Source organism: Merops nubicus, unplaced genomic scaffold (genome assembly GCF_000691845.1).
Source record: "Merops nubicus isolate BGI_N331 unplaced genomic scaffold, ASM69184v1 scaffold14215, whole genome shotgun sequence".
Lineage (NCBI taxonomy): Eukaryota > Metazoa > Chordata > Aves > Coraciiformes > Meropidae > Merops > Merops nubicus.
The window spans coordinates 1-27,317 of record NW_008610352.1 but is presented as its reverse complement, the minus strand read 5'-3'; the positions used below and the strand labels follow the sequence as shown (position 1 = coordinate 27,317).

At 38.3% G+C, this 27,317-nt stretch overlaps 1 protein-coding gene across 1 annotated transcript; it reads right to left on the bottom strand.

The window, feature by feature from the left end:
• Positions 1 to 337: 337 nt before the first annotated feature.
• On the bottom strand, positions 338 to 23,749 carry LOC103773520 (LIM domain only protein 7-like; the record flags this gene model as incomplete). The annotated part of the gene is made up of 16 exons (XM_008940889.1): positions 338 to 1,070; positions 3,448 to 3,550; positions 5,248 to 5,356; positions 6,629 to 6,901; positions 7,854 to 8,073; positions 9,686 to 9,738; positions 11,623 to 11,688; positions 12,009 to 12,074; positions 13,880 to 14,247; positions 15,664 to 15,756; positions 17,584 to 17,688; positions 18,005 to 18,030; positions 20,145 to 20,201; positions 21,257 to 21,317; positions 21,999 to 22,183; positions 23,588 to 23,749. Coding segments are annotated over 16 exons (1,970 nt in total), but the record flags the coding sequence as incomplete, so codon positions are not given.
• Positions 23,750 to 27,317: the final 3,568 nt, after the last annotated feature.

Genomic DNA, 27,317 nt, shown 5'->3' with positions numbered 1-27,317 from the left:
TGTGCCTTAACTGAGAGCCAGATCTGCACCGCACCTAATTTGGGTTCCTATTCTGAATAGCTCTCTGAGAAGCAACTTTCTTCCATACACAGCAGAGAGGACCCCAGGCTCCTACAGAACTGTGAGAGCAGGCTTGATGGGAGAGCTACATAAAAAATTTGAAGTCTACTGTAAAAGAAAAGAGAAAAGCAAGAACTATTTTTCTTGCACATACTTAGGTGGATATCTTAAACCTTTCATTTTAAAAAAAACTTCTCCAAGATGGAATTCAAACAATTTTATATTTCAGCAAATCACCTTAACACATGTTTAGCAGGATAGAAATAAAAAGACCTAATAAATGCAACATCAGAAATTTTATTTACAAATATACTGTAATTCAACAACCATTCTCCGCTCAGTTTGTGGAGGAAAAAGTGATAGTTACATTTTCCAATGGGGAACAGAGAACTCTTCCCCTTAAATGGATTCCACAGAATATTATGCCAACCCCACTGAGAAAACAGATTATTCTTTGTATTGAAGTTTCAAAAAAGCACATAATTTCAGAAACCAGTATATGGAAAGCAAACACATTTGTGTGCATTTAAATGCAGCTTCATATTAACCTAGAGAATTCACTTTCAGTATATGTCAAAAATAAAGACAGCAATTGCAAATATATATTTATATTAGCTATTTCTCTAACGCTCATCCAAGAGCTTAGAAACGAAATACCCTCTTCATAAACTACTGGAAAGTCAACTAGTTGATTATAAGCCTCAAAAATATTTTGAAGTTATTACTGAAAATATACTTATTCTCCCTTGTGCTCTCAGTACTTGAAGGTGAAAAAGTGAAAGCATTTTCCCCAGATATTTCCTTACTGCAGTTACTTTCTTATAAATAAAGTTATATGAAGAATACAATGAGTTGCTATGAAGACTAGACAAGCAAGAGTTACTCTTAGAAAAAACACACACACACAATATATATATTTATAGATCTACATCAGCAGCAATCACCTCTTCTTTTATCTGCAACAGTGGTTTCATATCTTCATTTGCTTCACATGGAGGTTGGTTGTCCAGCTGTTAGAGACAGAAGAAATTGTAGTTAATGTCTAGCGACAGAAAATTCTTAGTGACAAAAATTAAAGTTTCCAATAGTCAGACAATGGGGTTTCCAATACCTATTGAAGACGGCAACACAAAATAAGGTATACATTCTGAATCTGGCAATCCAAATTTAATAAACAACACAAATTTGAGTTTAATCCAATTACCGCACTGCAAGTATTTAAGGCAAAGCAATATTCCACAGAGCATGCACCTTACCAAGCTTTTATGAATTATTTTTAGTATTAGCACAGCGACAGGATGACAGTTGTTCTAAATTTAACCTTCAATAATCAAATGAGAATGTGCTCATTAATTGTAACAATATTAAAAAAACTTTTTATCCTTTCTGCATGCATTTATGGGCATCTGCCAATATATTGGTGTTTTGCTACAATGTTCCAAGTTTAAACCATAAAAATAACTTCAAAATGTTGAAAAATATCACACATCATAAAATTACAAAGTGAATGTTAATAATCCTACAGTTTATCAAACCTTTTAGTCAATATGTTCATGTTCCAAACTAGTGAATAACTAGCCAGCATGATATTAAATACCAGATGCAAACAAAATAATCTGCATCACACGCCAGTGCTGTGCTGTCAGTATATTTTCATTGCAGTAGTTGCATAGCTTGTTTTGGTATTATTCCAATAGCTAATTTCAATTACCAATCACTCATTTAAATACTTTATCCTTTACCTACAAATTCTTACAGTTCTTGATTTACTTGTATCTCATGCAATTATGTTTTGAGGTGCCCACTGGACCAAGCAGATGCAGTCTGAAGGGAAGGGAATAGAACAGTTTCCTCACAGATCAGCTCTGCTTTTGAAAGGCTGTGCTGTGATTTTATGGGCTGTAATGCCAAGGAGAGACTAAATAGCAATTTATCCATGAAAATGTTTTTGCTTCCTTTCAGCACCAAATTCTAGAATAATGTCTAGGCAGGGAATAATAAAAAGCAGACTGATTTTTTTTTTTTTTTTTTTTTTTTTCTAGTACCACTTATCCAACTCATCCAGAAATTTTGCACCCAGAAGAAAAGGTAAAGACAAAATAACATGAGTGGGCTCCAGACTGAATCTCCCACACATTTAGATGCTTCAAATAGGAACATGGTCACTTCAGTGTAGTCTCATCATCAACAAGAAGATAAATACTACAAACAATAACTCAGAGAGATATGGTCCAGTGCTCTGGATCACCTCCAGATGGAGGGGGAATGATTCTTGCACCTAACATTACCCTCCATGAATGTGCTGTTAGGGTCAAGGAGAGGTGTGGCCTTTCCTGGTTTTAGCTTGGGCACCACACAATCATTTCTGTGGTGCAGGCAGCTTTTCCTCTTCCTGGAAGCCAAAAAGAGCCCAAGAACAGTAACAGCATGCAGAATTTCTTTTTTTTTCCTGAGCTAGGCTTCTCAGCCAGCAGATGCCCAATTCTTGCTCAAGTATAGCCTAAGTATCCTGTTCCCTTCACTGCCTTCTAGTCCACCAAGAGAAAAATGTGCCAGGTTCATGAAGAAACGTGGACATGTTTCCTAGCAAGTAATTCAGAAATGTCTTCCCTTAGCTGAATTTTATCATTCTAGAGAAATCCGTATTTGCTATGTAAAAATAGAGACATATAAATCTCCCAAGACTTGTCAAAATTAAGAGGTTGTCTACCATCCCCTATGACAGCAGAAAAAAAAGCAACACCATTATTCAAAGCCTTAACATCATGCTCCAGTAAATCAGAATTCTGCAAACCAAAATAAAGGAAAAAAAATTATACTGCACCTTTTAATTAAGATCTGTAAGTAAATCAATTCCTCCTGAACTTGTACCTAAATGAATAACCAATCACAGACCTATAATTCAAATAACAGCAGCACTGCAAAAAGAAACCAGCATTTGTGGCACCTGCATAGGATAAACTAATAGCTTTCTAGGTATGTGTTAGGATTGAATTAAATATGTATTCAGATTACTTTTTTAAAAAATGTAGACATTTTTTCAAAGACTTCTGTTATCAAAACAAGCCTGTTCAGCAACTGACAGCTCCTTGACACCCACTTTCTCATATCTATGAAGAAAGCAGGATGACTATACCATGTTTTCTGCTTGAAGCTGCTTAATAACAAAGTGGTAAAATCAGCTACAAGCATGCTAAAAATTAGGAACAACTACCCTACAAAAGACAAACTGGTAGTCAAACCTTGCCGAAGCTATTCACTGATATGTAAACTTACACCAAGTTAAAGCTAAACGTGAAAGCTACGGAGTGTCTCAGCTGTGCCAACAATGGAGGTTGCACAGCACAGAAGCAGCATGTCCAAGCACAGGGCAGCTGGATTGCTTACTTTTAAATCTGATATAGCAGTCGTTGCAGAAGAGTTTGTTGTTTCGGATCCTAACTTCGGCTCCGGAGCGGGATCCCCCAAGGTCGCACCCACAGGCAACGCACTGTATGAGAGAGAAACAATTAGCAGCTCCTTACAAAATACACAGAAAGGAAAAGGCTGTTCTAAAGCAGCTTGGATTAAGCTCAGCAAAGCTTGAACCATAAACCCACAACCACTAGAAGCAAATGTAGGACGATTAGTAGATCAAGATGCAACCAACCCTGAGAAAGTGTTTTACGGTGATGACTGGACAACGAACAGCAGAGATACATCAACTAAGCACACATAAAGCAGATGGGTTTTCAAGATTAGTTCATTAAATCTAATTTCAACTTTGCTTTCTTGGAAAACTAAAACTGGTTCAACATAAAAAAAAAAAATTGTTCTCTAGATGATGAGCAATTTTGGCACAGAACACCTGGGTGTACTACTTGCAGATTTCCATGGGGCACTAGATGCTTCTGGTGTCCTCAGCCCTTTGCCACTCAAAGCAGCAAATACTCAGAGGACTCAGTTATTTGGAGAGAAGGAGCCCAATTTCATTTTTGTGGAATAAACACATGAATAAGGGGCTTGACAGCTTTCATGACAACATTAAGCTACTTAACTATGGTGGCTGAACATGTCTACCTACTGCTGGAAGGAATGCAATCCAAAACAAACCCTGTCCTTACTGAATTTACAAAGCAAAGTTCTTGGCTCAATACAGAAAGACAGATAGTTTGCCTGCTTAAATGAGTAATGAATCTTTTGGATGGCAGTCTGTTCAACAGCTCATCAATCTTCAGAAATTTGAAAAACAGAAATTTGTTATTTTCTTACATAGGTTAGGAGCTGCAGGTGGGCTCCTTTGCATAGAATACATGTTCTGCAGAAAGAAAATGATGACTAGTCCCCATGGATTACTCCAGTCCTTCCTACTCAAGCAAGCAGGACCAGGAAGAGCTCTGAGTCAATCTCTTGTAACACTCCAGGTGATGCATTTGAGCTGGGTACAGAAAATCAGTGTTCTGAACCAGATATAGAAGTCTCTTTCTTAAAGCCATAGAAGAAGTAGGGTCCAATACCACCTCCAAATCAGAGTCTAACTCCTCATCTTGTCTGAGGGCAGGGGAACTAGGGGTGCTTTTACACATTTTGCAGGCAGGCATTTATTCTTTCAGCTTTGTGTATGCCTCAAGCTGCCTGGAAATCATGTAGCTACGTCCCAACACCTAGGATGAGCTAATCTACCTAAGGTTCTGAGCAGGGCTGAGCAGTATTAGAGCTTCCAGTTTGGTGCCGGGTTTTATCCCACCAGGCTGAACACTGCCAGCATGCCTTAGCCCCAAAACACCATGTGAACACTGCCTGGTAGGATAAGTTTAGAAGCGATGGGTCACCTTTAAATGATTCGATTGCCAGGGCCCAGGCTGAGATGATTATTTTAAAGAGCTGCTTTCTCTGGGAGGAGTGGCTCAGCACCTTCAGACTTTTTGTTGCCTAACCAAAGAACTACTCTTATCTCACAGGCAACGTGCCCATCTTACTTGTCAAAGTCCTACTTGTTAGCTCTGACATTTCAGAAATACTTTTAGAGTTAAGTGCTAAATGCCTGCAGGCAGATAGGATTGCCTCATGGAAATATGCATGCAGCACGCTGTCAAGAGTAGAAGGCAAAGCAGGTGATTAGTAGAGCCCCTGTGAGCATAACACTGAGTAGCCATGCGTGCTCCTGATTAGTTCCTCCTCCTCCACGATGTGACTCCCAGCTCTCACCTTAAAGCACTGTAAATGATAACAAAGACCAAGAGATTCAATGATCATGGCTGCTCCTTTGCCCAGAACGCTATTACAGTACGAACAGATTTTCTTCCCACTGACTGACCTAAATATAGAATGAAAATCCTTAAAACCAGCTTGAAAAGGTTTAAAAGACAAAGAAATGTTATCAAAATAAAAACACACTGGTAAAAAGTGGACTATTAGGCTGCTTGGGGTAAATAAACTGAAAATTAGTATTCTTTACAGTAGATCTGAAAGCTAGGGAAAGCTGAAGTATTACTTAGATCAAAGCTACATAGAAACAAATGAAAATAAAGTCACATTCTTGTGCCATATTTCTAGGTATAAAATACCTTCTACAAATAAACAAAGTATCTTGTTAAGTGGGGAGAGTAAGAACGCAGGTTTTTTGCTCCTGCTTTATTTCATATTTGTGGGGAATTATCCCAAAGGCTAAGTTTTAAAAGATACCCCTGCCAAGACCCACCATCTGCACCTTGTTAGATAACAGAAGGCTAGTCCTGGACATAGTGTTATGGTAACACTCTGAGCCTAAGTCACATGGAGGTCAGTTTCCTTAGATCTACCAAGACTTCAGCAAATGAAAGTGAGAACAAGATAAGCAAACATGGTTAAGAAGGTAATTGTCTTATATTATGAAGAATGTAGGAGCCTAGCTTTAGAAAAAAACGTCAATTTATCATAAAGTGTCTGAGTGTAAGAGCTAGTGAAGCATGTTCACAATGCTGTTACATTTTTTTTAAATATATTTTTAAAATGTTTCAAGTACAAAAACAGTGGAATTATCTACCCTACCACAACTGAATTCCATCGTTGCTTCAAAATATGTTGCAGCTCTTGCTTTCTCCTCCTAGATTAAAACCAACTTCCTACTCTGTAATTCTCTAAGGTCATGGGTTACGAGCATTCCTGAGTGCTCCTTGAGATGATACTGACCACATGCCAGGAAGGGGGAGAAGAGACCAAGATGAGGGCCATAAAGCGTGGGTTTCAGGAATCTTTTGTTAAAACAAACCTAAGAAAATAAATGTCAAAAATGCCATCTGGAGTAGGCTTTTCCTAATCAGTTTGGTAACCAACATACAGCTTGGAGACTGGAAATTTATTACTCCAGTTGCTTTGTTTTTTTAACTGATGTCAAGCAGTGATGACAAACCTGAGGAATTTTCTGAGTGACTGGGGTAGGGAGGTAATACCAGCCCATGTTTCCAACATCCCAACCAGCCAGAAAACCCCAGATACTCTTCAGACTTATTAATCAATGTTATGGGCACTGTTTTGTTGTAGACCACAAAATCTGCTCTCTAGTGTGGCCTGCCATTTCTAGCTTCAGAGCAGAAGGGCACCCACTCACCTGCTGCGTGCCTGGGACCCTGGCTGGGAAGCAGAGAGGGGAGACTGGGCCCGGGGGACTGGCTGGGACACAGAGGGGGCTCTCGCAGAGGTGGCCAGGGGAGGTGCTTTGCTGGAGGAAGGAGTGCACATGTAGGCTCGGTTGGAAGTGGACACCGGGCGACTGAAATCTTGACTAGAGGACAGAGATGAAGAGGAGGCAGACTGATTCAGCCACGAGTGATGCCTCCATGAGCTTGTTCTTGAAGAATCAAGATTGTCCAAGGACTCCCCTCTGTAAGAGAGGTAAACAGAGAAGTGTTACACAGTAAAGTGTAAAGGACAATATGGCTGGAGCTGTATTCTGCTTTTAAAAAAAAAAAAAAAAAAAAAGAAAACCACGACCCTAGCATTTTTTAAATTTACTAGTATGATATGCTTATCTGATCACCCTGAAGAATATTCTTCATGTACTTAAAATGTTTGAGCAGCAAATAATCCTTTGTGTCCTGACCTAGTCTCATGGAAAAAAGCAGGTGAAGAGAAAAAAGGTGGCACTTAACCACTGCAGAATAAAGACAAACCACCCTTCATTGCAGCCTTATCAGAGTGACCTGTATCAAAATCCACTGTACAGCAGCTGACTTCAGATACCAGGTGTGTTTTTGTTTTCTCCAAGGGATACCAGATCAAAAATAACAATCCGCCCAGACTGGATAGCATTGTCTAGGTACAAGGTGTTGGCCCCCTAGCTAAACACTCTCCTGACTGATAACTCGTCTGTTTCCTAAGTGACAAATCAAACATTCATACATTACTTAAAGCAAGAAAAACTCCAGACTTTGACATATTTCTGTGTAAAAAAAATGTAGACTCTTTAGACGTAGTAATTAATTTCCATAATAAATTATCATGCTGAAATTCTTAAGCACATCTGTCAATGACAAGGCACACTACTCACTTCCATTGCTAGTACACCAACAAAGTAATATGCAGCTGAATTATTTACAGATCACATCCACATTCTTTACTTGAAAAAAAAAACCCACACATTTAACCCCAGCTGTAATACAGCTACTTTCTTCTATCTGTACTGCTGTGCAGTTTACCTTACAGCATTTCACAGAGTTGATTTGCATTTCACAGAGTTGATTTGGTTTTGTGCTCTATAATACAAACTGAAGTTTAGAATAACCAAACAAAAATATTTGATGAGAGACAAAGTTAATTTTTAATGCCATTCCTACCTCCTCATACTGTTGCCATAGAGGCTAACAGGCTCCTTATGTATACTGGAACTGCGCTGCCTAATCCAGCTGCTGTCTGTGTGCAGAGATGTTTTCTTTCTCATTTCCTGAAGGATTTGCTGTCTCTCCAACTCTGCTGCAGACATGTTGTGCTCCTTCTGAGACTTCTTTTGTGACTCACTTGTGTGCCAGGACCTTTCTGAATACTTGCTCTGGGTACCTATTTGGACAAAATGTTCAAACTTTAGCTAGACACCTTAGAGGCACAAAAGCTGTTATCACATAGTCAGTGTTCTGGCTGTAACAGCAAAACCAGTCATTCATCACCACATTCAGAACCTGCTCCAGTTCCTTTTTACAGCTGGTGACCAGTATCAACCTTCCCAATACATAATTTTTATTAACATTTTAAAATTTGTTTTACCACTAATGTGATCTTTTATATGATGTTTAATTTAAATACAAGTAGGTATTTTCCTTCACTTCCCAAGTGTATGTGCATATAGATTTGTGTGTACATACACACACACACACCTCTCCCTATTTTAAAGAGGGCATGATCTCTTGTAGTGCCACCATTTGGGCTCTTCCCCCAATACAAACTGAACCATATGTAGAATATATGGTTGAATGCTGGGATATCTTTTTTACTTTGAAGAGTTCAGATTTTTTTCTGTGAAAGTTTTCCCTTCTTTCAAGAATTCTTTTCTTATTCAAGGCACTAAGACATTGCTTTATATAAATATGTATGTATATGTTTGGGGGCAGAAGGAAATCTTACAGGAAGTTTCCGTTATTTGGATGTTAACTAGTCCGTTCAAACGAGATTTATGGTATAGATGGACTTTGGAAGGGGAAACAAACAAGTCATCTTTCTCCAGGATGCACTGACATGTTAGAAGGCAACAATTTTTCCTGTATTTCCTAGATCCAGTAGCTATTCTTTACAGTAAGACTAATTGAGAAAATTACTCAGTAATGTCATTTGATTGAAATTTCAATTCCTTTAAACGTTGCTCTGACTATGGATTTGCTCTTGGTTTTATTTCTATAGGTTATCACTGTAAAATATTATGAAAGCTTACTCGCTTCTTAGTTTCAATGACCAAGCTTTAATGTATGAAAGTAACACTGTCAGTCAATCTGCAACGTATCATCCAGTGCACCATTTACTTTTCCATGATTGCTTGGATTACTTTATTTAACGAGGTTTTAGACACAGGAATAGTTTTCAGGCATCTTCTACTGCAGCGTATTTATAAACCTGACTTGTTTGCTTTACACACATTCCTTTACAAACACAGTAATGCAATCAAAGAACAACTCAAGACAGGCAGCAAGAAACTGGAGTCCAGGAAACCAGCCACTGTAACAATTGAGAACTGACTTGTAGCTGTGCTACTCCTACACTAACAGGAATTAAGAGCAGCAAACAGTTATATTTAATACATCAACAAAATCTGCACATACCAAGATGCTATTGTCAGAGCTATGTGCTCTTGATATGTTGCATCTTCAATGATGTACCTACAGGACTGTTTTAATCTCATATAAATATTTGTAATCTAAACCTTAGGCACCTAAGATCTGTTTGTAATCACTGCTACTGTCTTCAGGAGAGCAGTTAATTATATTTGTCCTAGGTTTATATGTTGACTATGAAGTTCCCCTTGATGTTGAAACTTCATTAAACTAGGGCATGGTATGAATTTGAATTACAATGCAGCTATCAAAAAGGACTCTGACAACTAATTTTCTTAGATGACTCTGTCCAACACATCTTTTTTCAACAAAATAAATTTTTAAAATAATAGAAACTAAACAGTACTTACCATTTCTGATTGTGTTGAATTCATTCAGTTCTGAAGTTGACTTGGACTTATTCCTAAGGATATAGAAAACATTGATTTCTCTATCTCAACTAGGAGACCTCCTCATGGACAAAGATCTTACCATCATAGATCACAGATATACAGCCCCTTTTTTCACTATCCCTCTGATCAACAACTTATACTGTACTTAAAACCAGAGGCAAAAATACTCAAAGGTCAACAGGATATTAAGGGGAAAAAAAGATTACAGTATTTGGATGTCAGTAGGTAATCACCAATTAAAAGTTAGAAGTGTGTACTGAAGTTCCCAGTGCTTCAGGTATAGGGACAGATGATTGTATTTGCTTCAACAAAAACATGTAAAACGTGAAGTCCTTCCCTGTGGAAGCTTTGTGAAAACTACAGTCAGATAGTCAGAAATTATAACTTTCAAAGCAGGTTTATAAATGATTTAACTTCACAAGAAACTTAAGTCATATTTCAGCACTGTTACCAGGCCAAAAGCAAAAAACACCTCCTCAAATACTGCATGCAGATAGTTCTCAGGAAATTAATTATTCACTGATTATACCCAGCAGCATATTTTTTTAATGAGTTTCGGCAAAGAACCGTCATTCAATATACAGGAGGACGAATGGCAAAAAGCTGGTTTTCTGACAGTACAGAGCAGGAGCTTCAGCAACACCTCTGTGCTGTGTTAGTCCCAAGTAATATAACCAGTCTATTAGTTTAAAATACCTCAGAAAGGAAGAGAAACCCTTTGCTGGGTCACAACTCAAAGGTGCTACATTAATGTGTTTACACACAGAGAACTGACGGCGTAACAGTATTTGGAGGGAGTCTTGTCCTCTGTCTACAGAAAATTTCAGGATAAAATGCATCACGTTTCTTGCTCCCCAAAGTTCTGATTGTCTGTCCTGTAGTGCAGACCTCCTTTATCATCTGTTTGAGAAGATGCTAGAATTTCACAGTTGCTAGTAGTAAACTGGGGCTTCAACTAGCAGGTCAGCTTTGCCTGGGATGCTTTTAGCATCCAAGTGTCCACATCAGACATACATTCAGGATGTAACTATTCAGTGCAGGCACCTTCTCAAAGTTAAATTAGATCTTCCATCATTAACAGATCCATTAGTTGTATCCTGTAATTTTTTTGGGGTTCCTCTTTATATATATAAAAACAGGCATGCTTACTCCAACTGTAAGAACTTTTTAACTATGCAGCAGATGTGATCTTTCAGAACTACTGTGGGATGCCACCTAAGACAGTTTTATGCAAACATTCTGTTTTTAGGTAACTTCAGCATTTTTTAACCATAACCCAATTACTAAAAGGCAAAAGAAAAAGCTGTCTATTCAAAGACCCCAAATCCACAGGGGCTAATATATTCTATTGAAAAAAACGAAACAACAACAACAAAATAAAAAAAAAAAAATAACCCCCCCAAACAAACCACCAAGCAAAACAGAATATAGCCAAGGTATTAACTTAACAAGTGGCACATCTACTATCTTCCTGATAAATAAGCTGCTGCCACCTCTCACTTCCCTCCTTGTTTACTCTCTCAAGTTGCACAATCCTGATTGAGATGACTGCACCTTAGTTTGTATAGCACATTATGACACAATCACAATATTATCTGGAATTGTTTTCCAGCCAGATAAGTCTAGTACCACCCACATATTTACTTCCTTAGAGTTCTGCTTCTCCCAGTAAAATCCTGCTGACTGACTGTTGGCAAATTATACACTGTGCTGTAAACAAAAGTTCGTCTACTTGTTTTCTCAATATGAAAGCAGGCCATAAAAACTGCAAAATACAGCAGCAATATAAAGTACATACTTAGCTGCCATGGCTAACGTTTACTGGAAGTTTCAAAGCTTTTTGACATACGAATGGTGAGGTTACAGCCTATGCTGAGATTCAGTATCACACATACCTGTCAGCAAATGACTGGCCAGGCTGTTCCTCAGTGGTTTTGGAAACTTCATAACGCTCATAATGTCTACAAAATTTAAAAAAAAAAAAAGACAGATTCTGTTCATATACAGAAAAAGATAGACATAAATATTTCCTACTAAAAATGTCAAAACCCGATCCTTAAGGGAATAAAAAGGAAAATGCTGAACAGTTAATGTTCCGGGAAGGCTCAATTTTATTGCTCGGAAACAACTAACAAAAGAAGGCAGAAAAAGAAAGGCGGCCAAAACAACTGCCAGAAATTACCGTTTTTGTAACTGACAAAGATTCCAAATGTAAGCATATCAAAACAGTTAATACTTACTCTTGAAGATGTTTTGACCTGGCTATTCCATTTTTCATTACCTGTCAATGAGAGGATGACCAGCTCGCTCTTCTATTGTTTTAGATACTTCGTAGCGCTCATAATGTCTAAAAGCAAAATACAAATAAAATATGTATTAAACAACAAGACACTTTCTAAAACTTGAGCAAGCAGTATGTATACATACAGAAAACTGAGAAAGTTCAGATGTGTTAGTCAGAAACATGAAAATATGAGGGGGAAAAAAAAAACAACCCAAAGACTTTTTAAGATGCTGCAAAAATTAAAAATATCAATATATGACAGTGATTATCTCAATCCTTTCAGACCCAGGAGGTAAGCTCTGTCCAAACACAGCAGTTCTTTAACAGTTACGTGTATATTCTAGAAAACTGAAACACTAACTTCCACAAACTAAGGTCTTCCAGCTGCATTGCTCTGGCCTGGGTGCTCTTTGCAACAAGTATCCTGCCTTCACAGAGTTTTATATAAGATTTCAAGTTGCAAGTCATATCTTTGGATATCCCTGTAAAGCAAACGTTTCAGGCCAGATATTTTAAATCTCACTTTCACCGAACTCGCTCCTTTACTATTCAGGAAAGCCATCTTTGTTTAGCAAAACGCATTCTTTGGAAAAAACCTCAGACACAATGAAATTCTCTGGGACTTAAGTATATATCAAGGATCTAGATAAATAAATATTAGAGGAGCTTAATAAGTTGCTGCGCAAAGCCCTATTATCTTGCAATTGAGACAAGCTAAAACTGCAGATGCCCTGGCTCAGCTGCCAAGAAGAACCTGTCCAGCCATTGCAACAAACACGCCTCTGTTTTGCTCAGCAAGGATCTCAAGCAGTAGTCATTTACAACCAGCTAAAGTAACTCCAGGCCTCAATCCCTCTGGCTAATAGATGCAATTTTATAACCATATTTTCTTCTATGACTTAACTTGATACCATGCATTATCTTCAGTCATCTCTTATTATTTATTTAAGAACAGGGAACAATCCTCAAGAGAAACAGCAAAGCTAGTCATACACAAAGCAGTAAGGTAAATTCACAAGAAACATAGAAAAGTTACTGGCTTAATCTGTTCCAGACCAATTAATCTCCCATGATGTCTGTAATACTGAAAAAACCTTCTGGGCAAGAACATGAACTTGTAAACTACTGGGGAGAGATGGGGGTGTGTGTGGGTGTGGTGGTGTTGTGTGTGCTTGGGTTTGTTTGGTTCGGCTTGCTTTGTTTTAAACCAAGCTGTTGAAAAAGCCTGAATAATGAATTAGGTAGTGATGGTAGTGAAAGACATTTTTTCATGCTCTAGAATAAATACAGTCACACTGGGTATTTGTAAGAAGTTACGATATCTAAGCCAGCATCTGTTCACTCGTATACCATGATATCCCTCATCGATGAATTAACCCAGGAGTGCAATTAAATTCTATTGTTGCAGTGTGGAACTAAAATGAGAGAAGAGTCTGGGAAATCAGTCACGCATTTGTTGGAATAGTGTTAACGTGGTATTTCTTCTGATAGTCCTGTGTGGTGAGCCACTGCTCTCAATTTACAAGCTTAATCAGGGTTCTTCCAAAATCTTCACACTAAGAGCTTCAGGTCTTCTTTGATTTGGCTGTAATTATGGTATTGATACCACCTATTTAAAAAAAATGAGCTGAGGTGGGTTAATAAAGCACGCTGAACTGGGTTGATATAGCACTTGATTCATGGAGAAAGACTCTGTCTTATGCCTGACCCTTCTACCTTCAGGAAGAATAGTTATCCTGTGGTATCTCACTAACTGATTACAGTATGAATCGTACATGAATACATTTGTATACTCAGGACATACACACTCCCATTAGAAATGCACTTTTATTGCAGAAGAGAGAGCACATCCCACCAGGAGTGCATACCTTTGGTACTGAGGTGCTTCCACCGACACCTCCCTCTGCCTTTCAGCCTGCCGCCTCTGCTCCTCCAGCTCAGCCAGCCGCCGCTGCTCCTCAGCATGCTGCTGCTCCCTCTCTTCACGCTGTCTCTCAAGTTCCAGCTCGTGGAGTTCCCTTTCTTGCTCAAAACGCTGGGCTGCTTCTTCCTGGACCCTCTGTTCCTCCTGAAGCCTCCTCCCCTCTTCTTCCTCGTGCAGCAAGCGCGCCGCCAGCTCACTTCCTCCGTCTTCTGCCTGCTCAGGAACAGTCACTTCAGGGCTTGCTCTCCAGCTGGACACAGATGGAGCCCGTGCCGGGACAGACGTCGCGTTCAAGGTTAGGGCAGTTTGCTCCTGTAGCAAAGGGGGGAAAAAATAAACCAACTCATGTTTTAAGGGAAGAGAGCTGGTTTTTAAACATTGCTCAACCAGAAAGTGTCTTTTATTTTACGAGGGAAGACTGTGCAAAAAGCATCCCAGACACTTTCACTGCAAGACCCAGGGCGTACATTGGCTTCGTGTTTTGAGTGCCTGCTCAAAACACATTCTCCTAATGCACGAGCTTCATTCCACACTGCCCATGGTGCTTGTTAAGGCTGCTATGTGGCCACAACTATGTGAAACATTCTGCTCTCTAAAGTATCACTCACATTTCAAGCCACCCCATCCCCATGTGAACACCCATGGAAAACAAACTTTGCCTTGATACCCAGAGTTTCTCCCTACCATTTTGATGTAGAAACCTAAGACCTACCTAAAAGTGTATACACAGAGACATATACTGTAAGTATTTATCAGTCCAATGAATTTCACATGTAATGGAGGAAACACCCGCTCTCCTCCATTCTCATACCATTTGAAAGTCAAGGCTCAGACCTATCACTCTGACTCTTCTCTCAAACATGAAAGAAGGTCTTCCAGTGGTCAAAAGATGTTTTATTTGCAGAGAACAAACACTGTTTACAGGTTCATCCAAATCTCTAATGACAGAAAAGATATGAAATGGTTTACATTCTTGTACAGCAAATTCCTCTAACAGCTCAAAGACCTTCTTATTGAAGTCCTAAGCCTTAAATTACAGTCTACTTATTCATGGCTGTACAAACACAACTGATCTAGCTATGATGCCTGAAGCAGCACTCACGTAGCAATAAAGAGAAGATATCTCAAACACCTCCCACACTTAGAAAATAGCCTGTTTATCTTCCTATAAGTGACAGCCACAAAAGCCAGCATATACAGAAACTACACACATTCAGTGTTTTGAAGCATATGATAGCAAATCTGAAGAGACCTGCTACAAAAGGTAGCAAAAGAGATTTGCTACATAAATTTATCAGAGAGAGGATGAACCAGTTACCAGTGAAGAGCCAGCAGGCACCTGCAAACATGCCTCATGATGAAATATTGAGACAGAATTCTGACAAGTAGCATCAGGAGGCAAATATAGAGCAAAGGTGGCCATTTCATTCTGGTTATGAGAATTAGTACATGCCTTAACTTTTTGCCAACATATTTCTGGTGTTAGTTACCTAACGAGTCTGTAAGGAAAAAAAGTCAAATTTAATGGGTCTCAAAACATCCCATTTATTCTTTTCTTCCAATTTTTGCAACCTCTTGCTGCCAAGCAACAGACAACAATTAGTTTTTCAAAATGAGAAAATAAGTGACATAGCAAAATAAATTATTTGCCTGCTTGCACACATCTACTACAAGGGAAAAAAATCATGAAGCTAAGCAGTCAGAGATGGAGCCATATTCATAGCCTACCTCATCAAAATACTTGGAGCTCTCTTTTTCTGCTTCTTGCTTAGCTCGTAGCCATTCTTCCCTTAGCTTTTCTTGTTCCCGTTTGTATTTCTCCTGTTAGATTAGATTAAAGTTAAACATACAATTAAGAGACATGACATTTTTTTATTTGCATTAAAATGTACTACCGGTATTTAATGTGGTTTTTAACAGACCAGCGTTATAATAACATGCTTGAGTTCCACTAGGACATTAGGTCTGCCATGAGTGAATGAAATCCTCACTCAAATACAATCCAAAGGAGTTCTGCAATTCATTATGAAGAATCCAGGCTTATTACATGCTAAGTCTCCTTAACAACTGACCTCACATATCTTAAATTCCCCATCTTACCATTTAGTTACCGTTTAAAAAAAAAAAAAAAAAAAAAAATCAGCTATCTAAGGTATTTCTTGAAAGACGGAATGATTATATTTAACTTGGAATTGGGCACATTATATGGTAAATATAAAATGATCACTAAGTGAAATATGAGGCACTAATGTGGCTTGTGCAAGAAGTCTTGGTCTTCTGGAATGTTATTTAAATAAAAAACAATTTTTGGACCTCCAAATTTGTCCTATGATGGGGATTTGGTTTGAAATTAATGTAATGTCTTAAAGCATTACTCCAGGTACACAATAAATGTCTTGGTGGCTTTGTCAGTCACCACTTACATCTTCGGAAAAGGAAAATATTTAATGATGTCAAAAGTATTCCTTCAAGGATGTTGGAAATAAGCAAAGAAAGACTTTGCTTCCTTTCCCTGTTACTGGGAAATTCATTACTAGGATCAGAGGGAAGAGAAAGAACATTATTACTCTGGCCAAATTTACTACTTCAGGAATAAAAAAGGGACAGCAAAGAAAAAAGTCAAGTCAGAGGACCGAGGGAGTCAAAAAAGTCAAGAAAGGGGAGCCAAGGTTTACATTCTTTAAAGCCATTCATGCATCAAATAGAGCACCCAAACCATAACAGAGATCAAAAGTACATTTAGTACAGTTCTTGCCTTCTCAAGTTTGTAAGCTAAAAGGTATGACAAAAGACAAGACATCCACAGAACAAGAGTTGCTACACTGTACTCTGACATCAGAATTTTCTGCTGAATGAGGAAACGTATTAACAGGGCTTGTGCAGAGTAAATCACATTCACTAATATCTCTTCTAGCTGACAGACTTTAGATAACAAACTTTAATTTGCAGAGATGTGTCTTGGTGAATGTGGTTGAATGGGCTTAGGCTTCATTGAGCTGAAGACTTTGCAGAGGCATGTGCTTTATTTTTCTATCCTAAAATGACAAACATTGCCCCTTCCCTCTGCAGCACTTCCCTCCATTGCTAGCAACAGGTTAGCAAGGTGGCTTCACATTAGTAGGTTCAGCTTCCTGACTCGTGGAGGTCTTGGGAAACAGGCTGATTCCAACTGATTAGCTAATTGCTCAATGACAGGATGCTAGCAGGCATCTAACCATGGCACTGGCTGCCTTCTCTTCATCTCTGAATACAAGGCAGTATGGCTAATTAAAAGTAAAACTCATTCTAGAGACAAGTTTCTTAAGGGGAAAAAAATAGAACTTATATTCAAAAGTGAAGACTACTGCCACTTAGGTTTTGCTTATCCTTCAAATTCTGTTGCCATTAAGAGCATACTAGCCTTGCGATGACTGAGCACTTCTGCCTGTAGCGAATACTCAAGCGTGGGGTTGATTCCACAAAGCTCACTAATGCACTGTCCTCTTCTTCCAAATAACAGCTACTGTGCACGGCTGTGTAGCCCAGCAAACGTCTCTGAAAGTCCTCTGAAACCATCAGCAAGAAGAGTTGCAGGAGTCATGTGCTCTTTTATTCACTAACAGTTGCTACTCCCAAGGGATTGCCAATGAATATGAAGATTAATTATACCTGCAATAAACGGTCCTGCTCCTTTTGCCATTTTTCCTGTCGCTTTCGTTCTTCCTCTTGATCCCAAACCCGACGACTAGGAGCACTAATGGATGGGACTGGGAGCTAATGTAGCACAGAAATCAAAGTATATTATGGCCTTCCATGTAATCTAAACTCTACATTTTAAAACTTTTTTTTTTTTTAAATTGAGATATAAAAGCCATTACAAGCACTACAGCTTTATAGTGACAAGGACCTAAACTAGTCTTTTCTTCAAAGGGGCAGAAAGCAACCCCATTCCATTACAGATAGAAAATCTTACTCAGTACTCTCTGATTTAATCACAATTTTAAAGCAGTATAAAAAGCAATAGAAAGCAGTGGGCCTCTTAAAAGATCAGGATTATACAACTTATCAGTAGTTTGCAAATAGTACTTACATCAGGCATTGCAGGCTCTGGGCCCCCTGTGAAATTTGGAAGAGAAAAAACAGAAATCATTAGAACCATACTTAACTACTGTAAGACTTGCGTAAGTGAGAAAAGCCTGAGCTTCAGACTAATTTTTGCTTCCCTAATAAGCCATGCTTGCATTTTGCCCTACTGACCTTACTGGAGGTCAGAATTCAGTAGGTGCTTTCAACTAAAGTGCATAATTGTTTAAAAGCTTTACATGCTTACAAGTGCCATCAGTAATTGCTTGAATTAGCAGTACATCTCCCACTGTGGCCATACAGAGGTTCTCTGCAACATCTCTCCTAGTATTATTACTGTGAAACCCAACTGTTCAGCATGACCAATACCCAGAATGCTGCTCCAGGGTAGAGCAGCTGCTTACCTACTGCTCCTGATGTGAATTAAGAGCAGGTGACATCCACAGGCAACTTTTCTACCACAGACTCATGTGTTTTCCCTTTACAACTGTCCTCTTTACAGTCTCCCAAAAGCATGCTTGAACTTGGTGAGCCAAATTCACCACAAACGTTATGCTATTTGAGGCTATCGTGCATTGTCTTAGCTTGTGCCAAGATGATTATTATAGACATATATTATGCTAATAAATTAAAAGTTCAGAAAATGGAAAGTACAAGTTTAAATATAATCCTTTACCAAGCATCATTTTTTTTTTTTTTATTTTGTTGCTAGTGTACTTGATACTTGGGCTGTCCCAACTTCAGTTAAGAAAAAATGCAAAAAAGTCAGATGTCCTAACAGCTTTCTGAAGTGTGACCACATGAAGTGGAGAAAAGGTCAAATTTAGAATACAAAAGACATTTAATGAGTCATAGACTAATATGCAGAATTTTGTCTTCATTATCAGATTGCAACAACCACAGTGATAATAGCACAGACTTGATCTGCAACTGCACCAGGAGATGCTAAAGAGAGGCACAGGCAGCACCTATCTTTGTGTCCCATATGCTGGCCTGTACAAATTTAGGAAAAAGAATCCCATATCATTGTAATGCTCAAGTGTTAAAAGTGTAAAGTGAACAAAAACTGTACTGTACTGAGTGTATATTCTAGAAGTTACCCTTCTCCTTGAATTCTTTGAAATACTTCAAATATTGCTATAAAATTTATTAAAGTAAAAACAATACTTCATAGCCAGCCTAAAAATAATAACAAAAAAAAAAAAATCAAACAAAATCAAAACCAATACCTAAAACAAAACCTCAAAACAACAGTAAAATATCACCACAATGCAGATACAATGCAGCAGAGGTATTTAAGCAAACAGAACCACAAACACAGATTTATGCTGTGGCACTTCACGTATCACTTTTGAAACAAGAAAGAAAAAAGCCCAACAAACAGAAGCCATCACCACCACTGAAGGCAAAGTCCTGGCCCCACTAAAATCATTGGCAAAATTCACACTGAACTTCCAGTGGACCAGAGTTTCACTCTTTCAGGCTACAGCAAAACAGCAAGGCATATATAGTCTGAAGATAGCATAGGACACACAAAAATTAGTGGAAGCACGTGAGTTGTGACATGCAAAATGCAAAAAGCAACCTACAAAACCAAAATCCAGTCTCTCATTTTTTTTGTCTTTAGAAGATAGCATATTCATTCAAAATTCATATTGCACCATCACCACATAGTAGAAAGCCAGCAGCTGCCTTTTCCAGCAATTCAAAGCACAGAGCTGCAACTCAAACTCAAATCCAGAGTTAAGTGTTTTATCAACAGCTCTTTGAGATCTGCACTAAGACGCTGATGGAATATTCAGCATTATTCTTGTTTTGTAGGTAGCAGCAAACCTGAACAGAGATGCTATCCTTCTTACTCCTACCCAATGAAAAAAAAAAACAAACCACAGTATCAACAACACAGAAGAGATTTAAACAGCTATAGATATAAAAGAACACATAAAGACCCATTACCACAAAGGTAGACCCATGAATTGTAAGAATAACCTGATGACCCTGAGGAAAGAAGGGAAATTAATTATGTTGCTTCATCTTAACTGCAACAAAATGCTGAAGAGGTATAGTACCCAGCACCAGACTTGTTAGGAAGAGTGTGCAGCAGGAACAATTTCATGGAAGTAGATGAAATGTTAACTCTGGTTTACCTTGCTCAAAAAATTGTGATCGTCTTTTTAGGTTTTTCAAAGAAATAGGTTCAGATGCTATTTGAAAAATACAAAGAATACAAACAAGAAAATGAGGTGCTGTCCTTTTTTTTTTTTTTTTTTAATGACTATCACCACTGGATAAGAAATTTTTCTTTGGCCTCCAATCTACAGCAATGTCACTTAAAAATAAAAAGCCCTTGAAACACAAAGGAAATCTAATCTTTCATAACAACAAACAGTTTTTAGTAGGTTACATCATATACTGATTAGTATTTCATTTTATCACTAACAATGTCCAACAACAACAGTAATAGTGTCAAACTTGGACTCAGATTCTCCCTGTCTAATTTAGGCCTCCCCAGCTCAGATGCCAAATTGGATTGAGGAGCCTGATCACCACTTAGGGTCATCAGAAAGGCATCTCCAGAGAGCCACTGATCTCTTGGGGGAATTGTTTTCCAAATTGCCATGTGCATTCAAGATAAAATGAAATACAAAGTTCCCATTTAAGGATTATTTTTCCATTAGGAAATATACGTACCTGGTTTCTCTCACTGTCATCAAGTGAGGCTATAACTGTTCACAGTATCGTAAGTAATTATTATTCATACCAGAATTATCAATATCATTCTCCAGGAATAGAAGTAAAATAGTAAAACAATCACTAACCCCCAAAAAGCCTCATAAATGAAACAGTGAAGGAATAATAAAATAAAAAAAGGAAAAAAGTTGAATAGTCCTTACACTCTTCCTGGACAGTGAAATCAGTCAGTCATACTGACTCACTCTCCACACGATGCAGTACCAGTTCCAAGGCATCGTGTGCTGCCTCCTCTTTCATCCTTTCCAACACATTTACCACACATTTACAACCACTAATGTAGAAAGGAGTTTGCCACTGCTTTGTTGTTAGTTCTTCAACTGCCTAGCAGGTCATGGAAGCAAACTACACCCAGTTTAGATGTAACTGGATCCCTGTGATACTTGTCTAGCTTTCAGTTCATTAAAGTCTCCCTCTGCCCACCGTATAAAGCTTGCGATGATTAACGGTTTAGTGCCTGTGCTTGTTCCAAACACACACAATTAGTGGAAAAGCAACAGTGGTTTACCTCTTTGTTCATTAGAGCCAAGATCTCCTTGCATTCCGTTTATCAATTTTGTTTCTGTATCCTGAAAAAAAAAAAAAAAAAAGAAATATAGGGCTTAGGTTCATTAGATTTGTGGAAGTTTATCCAATCACTTATTTCCCCTGATGGGAACTGTACATTATGAAACACTTCAGAACACTGTCCACAGAAAGACAGACTATCTAAAACTTCCTCTGTGTATAGTATGATAAAACAACTGCAGGCATCCGAGAGGATCAATAATCAGCTATGAATTGGTGCCTGATATAAAAAACATTAGTTTGCAAGAAAATGGCAAAAGCCAAGATCTTTCTAGTTCTGCTCCTTGGCAGGCAGGGTGTCATTTGCAAGTAATCTTAAAGCACATATACACTTGTTCTTTAGGGCTGCAACTTTAATTTACACTAATAACGGATGCAAAAATATTTTCTAAATAAACAAACACTATATACCCTTCAATTAAAAAACAGTCTGCAAATATCATAATATTTCTCACTTCAGTGTCCACTCATAAATGGACAGCAGTAAGCCTTTAATCCATCTTATTTCCCTTAGTAAGTACATAGCGACATCTCTGTTTTTGCACTATCCTGTAGGTTCTTTAAACAATATAAGTAAAAACAAGATTTCCAAGGTCTTCTTTTTCATCCTCCACCTATCAAGGCATTACATTTTCAGTTTCTGCCTCCCTCCAAATCCTACAACCTTTCAAAAACATACTCACAGAACTCTGAAGGCTGCTGGAGAAATCTCTTTTTGTTGATGCAGCAGAAACATTTGAAACGTGTTCTCCAGAAGTTGCGTCAATCCATTTATTTTCAGATGTACCTATAATGTTGGTAGCCATACTGGTGAGATTGAGGATTTTATGCTTTACATGTGGCAGGGAAGGCTGGTCTTTGCCCCAGTCTTTTTGGTATGTGGAGGATCAAGAAATTAATGTAGACAGTAATGTCAAAGAACAGAACAAGAGTTAGTGAAAACACAAAAATAACACACACACAAAAAAAACCAACACATAACAGAAGAAGAGATACAAATCAGGTGGAATTTGTTAAGAAAGGAAAAGAAGGGCTTTTATGAGCAGACCGCCTTCCCCAAAAATGCAAGTGTTAGTTGTAAGCTAGATGAAAGTTTACCAGGTGTTTTGGTAACATGGACTACAGCAGTTCAATATTACAGAGCAATTAGTATTCATTGGAAACTATTTCATTAGCATTAGTAAGGATGGAGAAAAATCTTCCAGCTTTACTCACACAAGGTACAGTTTGACTCATACACTATCCAGGGAAGCATCATTTTCATGTCCACGCTCCTCAGGAAACACAGAGGGCAAAAAAAAAAGGCAGTCTAAACTAAACTAGCAAAACTGATTAATTGAAGACAAATCATAATCTTCATTTGGACTTCATCATTCCTCTAAACCAATTCCCTAAAATTTATTCAATGAGTTCTCCACTAATTTAATTCTTCGTTCATGCCAGGCTCCATGTAAGTTGCAAATTGTTTCCTGCTTCTTCCTCACTCCACTATATTTCCCCCTGCTGCTTCCTGAAAACTTATTCTACCTAGCTCCCCACTAAAAGAATATTTTGTCTTTATAAAACATGGAAGAAGTCACTGGTCACATTTCCAACTCTGGAAAAATTCTTTCGGGACTTCAAAAAGGTATCCTGACCAAACACATGGCAAGCCTAGAGATGCTCCAAGGCCTTCAGCCAGGATGGAAACCCTCATTAGCCAGAACAGTTAGTACCATTCTGGAGAGATTACCGAACCAAAATGTTTGAGTCAATGGTCAACAACATAGCACAAAGGTGCCACATCACCCACAGGCTCATACGCTACCCAGAACACTCCCTGAAAAAAAAAAAAAAAAGAACACAAGACCCTCCCCTTCCCTGCCAAAGAGAGGAGCTGTTGACTGAAGGAGAGAGGCTCTAAAACTTACTATCCTCTGGAAACTAGTCCTCCTTTGTTTTGTGGCATGGCAGGAAATAAACAGTTGTATTCCCTTGTGTTGTGGCTGCACACCTTTTTACCTGTTCATCCTCTCAGAAACAGGTCAGAGCACAAGAGAGAGGTCAGTTGTTCAATGTTTTGTAGACTTGCTTGTCAAGACATTTCTAATGCACGAGTAGTTAAAAAAAGCCAAGTTGTGTTAAAATGCAACAGACATGCCAGCAAACTACTTTGGCTTAGATACGTGTTACTACTGTAAGGGTCATAAGCGCTCTCGGCTGTCAGGTACAGCAGAGACAAAGCTAATTTGCCTTACAGAGCACACTGTATCTGCCCGACAGAACAACTCACCATTCTTCCCATATCGTCTGACATCCAGAACCAGGTTTCCAGTTTCTAGTGCTCTGTCGATGGCTTCCTCCCACTGACTGTAGTCCATACATGAGACCTTTGTGCCGTTGATAGCAATGATCTCATCGTCCACACGCAGCTGACAAAGTGCTGCAGGGCTACCTGCAGAAAACAGATGGAAAATAAAATTCATGTCTCCATTCACAGTTCTTTTTTTAGCATAGTTGTGACTGAATGAATTTTCCTCCCCAAGGAAATGTTTTTTTGGTAAGTCTGAGAAAAATCTACTTCACTGTGAATATAAAAGTAGTGTTTCAATTTGAAGCTTATGAAAATGACTGAGGACATCAGTCTTTTGGACTTGCAAGTGTTCATGTACTGGTTAGTCCATTTAATGAACAGCCTCTGAGCCCACTCTTGCCTGCACTAACTCACCTTTTTCATCTGGGGGTGGGAGGAGAGAGAGGCAAGGTCTGTAGCCAACAACCAGCTAAAATTCTGATGTTTGGGTAATCCTTTTATTCACCAGCCTCCACATTAATTCCAGTAGAAGCTAGCTTTCTCATATTCTTATTTACTTTTTCTAGGCTCTGAGAAGAACATACTGCTTTATTGCTTTGATGAAATAGTTTGTTAGCTCTGAATTAACCAGTAATTGTACTCAAGATATTGCTGGATTCTGTCCCACTACGATTTCTCTGGATTCTACTTATTTTGTCAATTAAGAGCAAAATTTATTGCAGCTTGGACTTTGAATTCTATTGATAATTGCAAGATGGGCTGCACGTTATAATCTTCTTCACCTACTGCTAAACACTGGCAAATCATCTCAATAGCCTAAGGACAGAACATGTGGGACTTGTTAACAAACTTTTTTTTCTGGTTAATTCAGAAAATATATGAGTTTAGAGTCTCAGACTTCCTCAAGTGAGTTCTTATTAATTACATCTGAATGGCTCTTCCATTAACAGTTATTCCCGTAGGAGAACAGAAAATGGAAAAGTGAAAATATAAAGACTGCACAATAAATGCTCACATTAATAAAACAAAACTGAACTACACAATGAGAGTGTTTTCCAAAATAGTGATAATCACACATCTCATTTAAAATATACCAAGAGCAATGCTATATTACATTATCAGAAATTAATGTGGACAAGCATGACAGAAGAACTTAAGACATTGTGTGCTTCATCCTGACCTCCTTCTGACTCAGTAGTAAAATGCTGCCAGAAGTCTGGATCATCCACTAAGGGTTCAGAAAGCTATTAATATTCCTGGCACACAAGGAAGTTAAGATATAAGGAGAAATGCTAAGCTTCCTAATACTGTACCAGCCAGTCATTCATTAAAGTTCACAAAAAAACCCAACACTAGCTACTGTGCTGGAAGAGCACAGCTCCATATTGTGTTTTTCTGCATTAATTCTTAAAGTATGGACTAAAAACTCAGTAGTGTGGCTACCAGTAGAATTTTCAACACACACTGACTACTTTTAAGCAATATTATAGAAGAAAATGTAGAAGAAAAAGAAATTCATTTAGAGGAAGAAACAATAGGTGACAAACTGGAAAAAAGTGCATCTCCTTAGAGCCAAGATGATGTTAAAGAACTAACAGATTTTCAAACCTATTAATTGAAGGTACTATTAAAGATACTATTGAAGATACTACCACAAAAGTTACTATTTTCAAGAACACCATGTAACATTTGGAGCTAAGTCTGATCTCAAAATTTAAGACCTTTAGTACCATATAGTTTGACCGCATGTAGACCAACTTTATGCTTATGGTCTAGGGAATGGTTTAGGCTCAAGGAGAGTCATCGGAACTCAATTTCCCTGTTTTCTGTTTTGACAAGACCTAGAAGCAAAGGTGTTCGTTTTACTCAGATTATTTGACAGGCATCAGATCCAGCTCAAAAGTAAGAACTGTATACCTCAGCTCTGTTACTGTAAGCATGTGAGGGTAAAAGTGGGTTACCAGTTCAGGTTTTAGGAAAGGAAGGAAATGTAAGATTACACAGGTCCTCCTATAGTATCACCAGAAAAACACATCCAGACTGCACCCAACCATACAAATTTGAATAAATAGCAGCAGTTTCCAGATTGCCATGTGTAGACCTACCACAGCCAAGACAATTTACACCGCTCAATTTCTGGCACGTAACTTTGCCAGCAGCTCTTCCTCTACTGTCTCTACAGTCTATGAATAGAAGGGCTTCTGAAAAGTGCAAACCAGAGCTCCCACATTGGGCTTCTGCCCTGATTCACCTCCAGAGAAACCTACAGATGTCAGCTAGCAATTACGATGCTGAAAGTTGTATGGCACCATTGTCTTTGTCCAGCTCCTCCAAGACTATAGGATTTACTGATAATTTTTTTATACTGCTATAGAGGATTTAGTTTACACAAAACATGTATTTCTGCTTTTTCTAAGTCTTCCTGAAGGTAAAAGATGTTTCCTTCTTACTATCCCCCAATGAAAACAAAAGCAACCAAATACTCACTCATTTTCCATATATATTTAGTTATCTCTAATCCATCCCCTTCTGTTGCTGTTACAACAGATAAATACTAGCTCGGTCACACAAAAAAATTAAAACTTGAAGGAAGTGGGTTCAATTTACTTTTTCCTACATGCTTGCAAGAATTTCACCGCAGACCTGTGCACTCAGACATCAACACCATGTCAAAAAAATGCCTGCAAATAGAGTGGGTGAAAGGGAAAGGACTGAAACAATAAAGATTATATGGCAGTGGGGAAGCTGGGAGAACAATCTCTAGATCAATGACTTCAAGGCTTTCTCTTTATCAGATTTTTACCGGAAAGGTCAAAAACTCCAGTAAAAAAAATGAGCGTTAACTTCTTTTATATGTAGTAAATGGGTCTCACCAAAATGTGTTACAAGCTTAACTATTATTAAGCTTCTTGAGAACACAGAAGTAGCCCAATTTGCTTGCCAATCATTTTTCTTAAAAATATTTTGAAGGAAAAGCATATGTAGAATACAGAGTCCTTTATAAGTAGTAAAAAGATAAATGCAAGTTGTCACCTGAAGAAAATCATGTAGCTAGTTAGGATGACAATGAGAAAAGGTCCTCCTTGAAGCTAATCCTGGGCTCACAGAAGAGAAAGGTGATTGGGAACAGCTGGTGTATCCAGATACGAAGCCTAAATTACACTTGTCAATCTTCTTGTCTTCAGCGATGAAACTACTAGTGCCATGGATGAAGGGAAAGTTGTGGATACCATCCACTTTGTCTTTAATAAGGTTTTTGACACGATCTTCCACAAAAGATCATTGCCCAGATAGGTTGTAGCTGCCCCCTCGCTGGAGGTTTTCAAGGCCAGGCTGGATGTGGCCTTGAGCAACCTAGTGTAGTTGAGACGTGTCCCTGCCCATGGCAGGGAGGTTTGATTAGATGACCTCTAGGGCCCCTTCCAACCTAAGCCATTCTGTGATTCTATGATATTGCACAGTATCCAGCTGTCAAATTTGGGATGGTATTGTCTACAGGGAAGAAAGATCAGATGGATTAAAAAGCAGCTGGACTGTCAGCCCAAAGATGTCCACTTCCTTCAATGTTTGTTCCTTTAAAAGGAAACTACAGCCATTGAGTAAGGATACAAGATGAACTAGTTGTTGAAAAAAACATTAAACACAGGCTATAAATGAGAATACCAAGATGCAGTGCATGATCTATCTATAGAATCATAGAATCATTTAG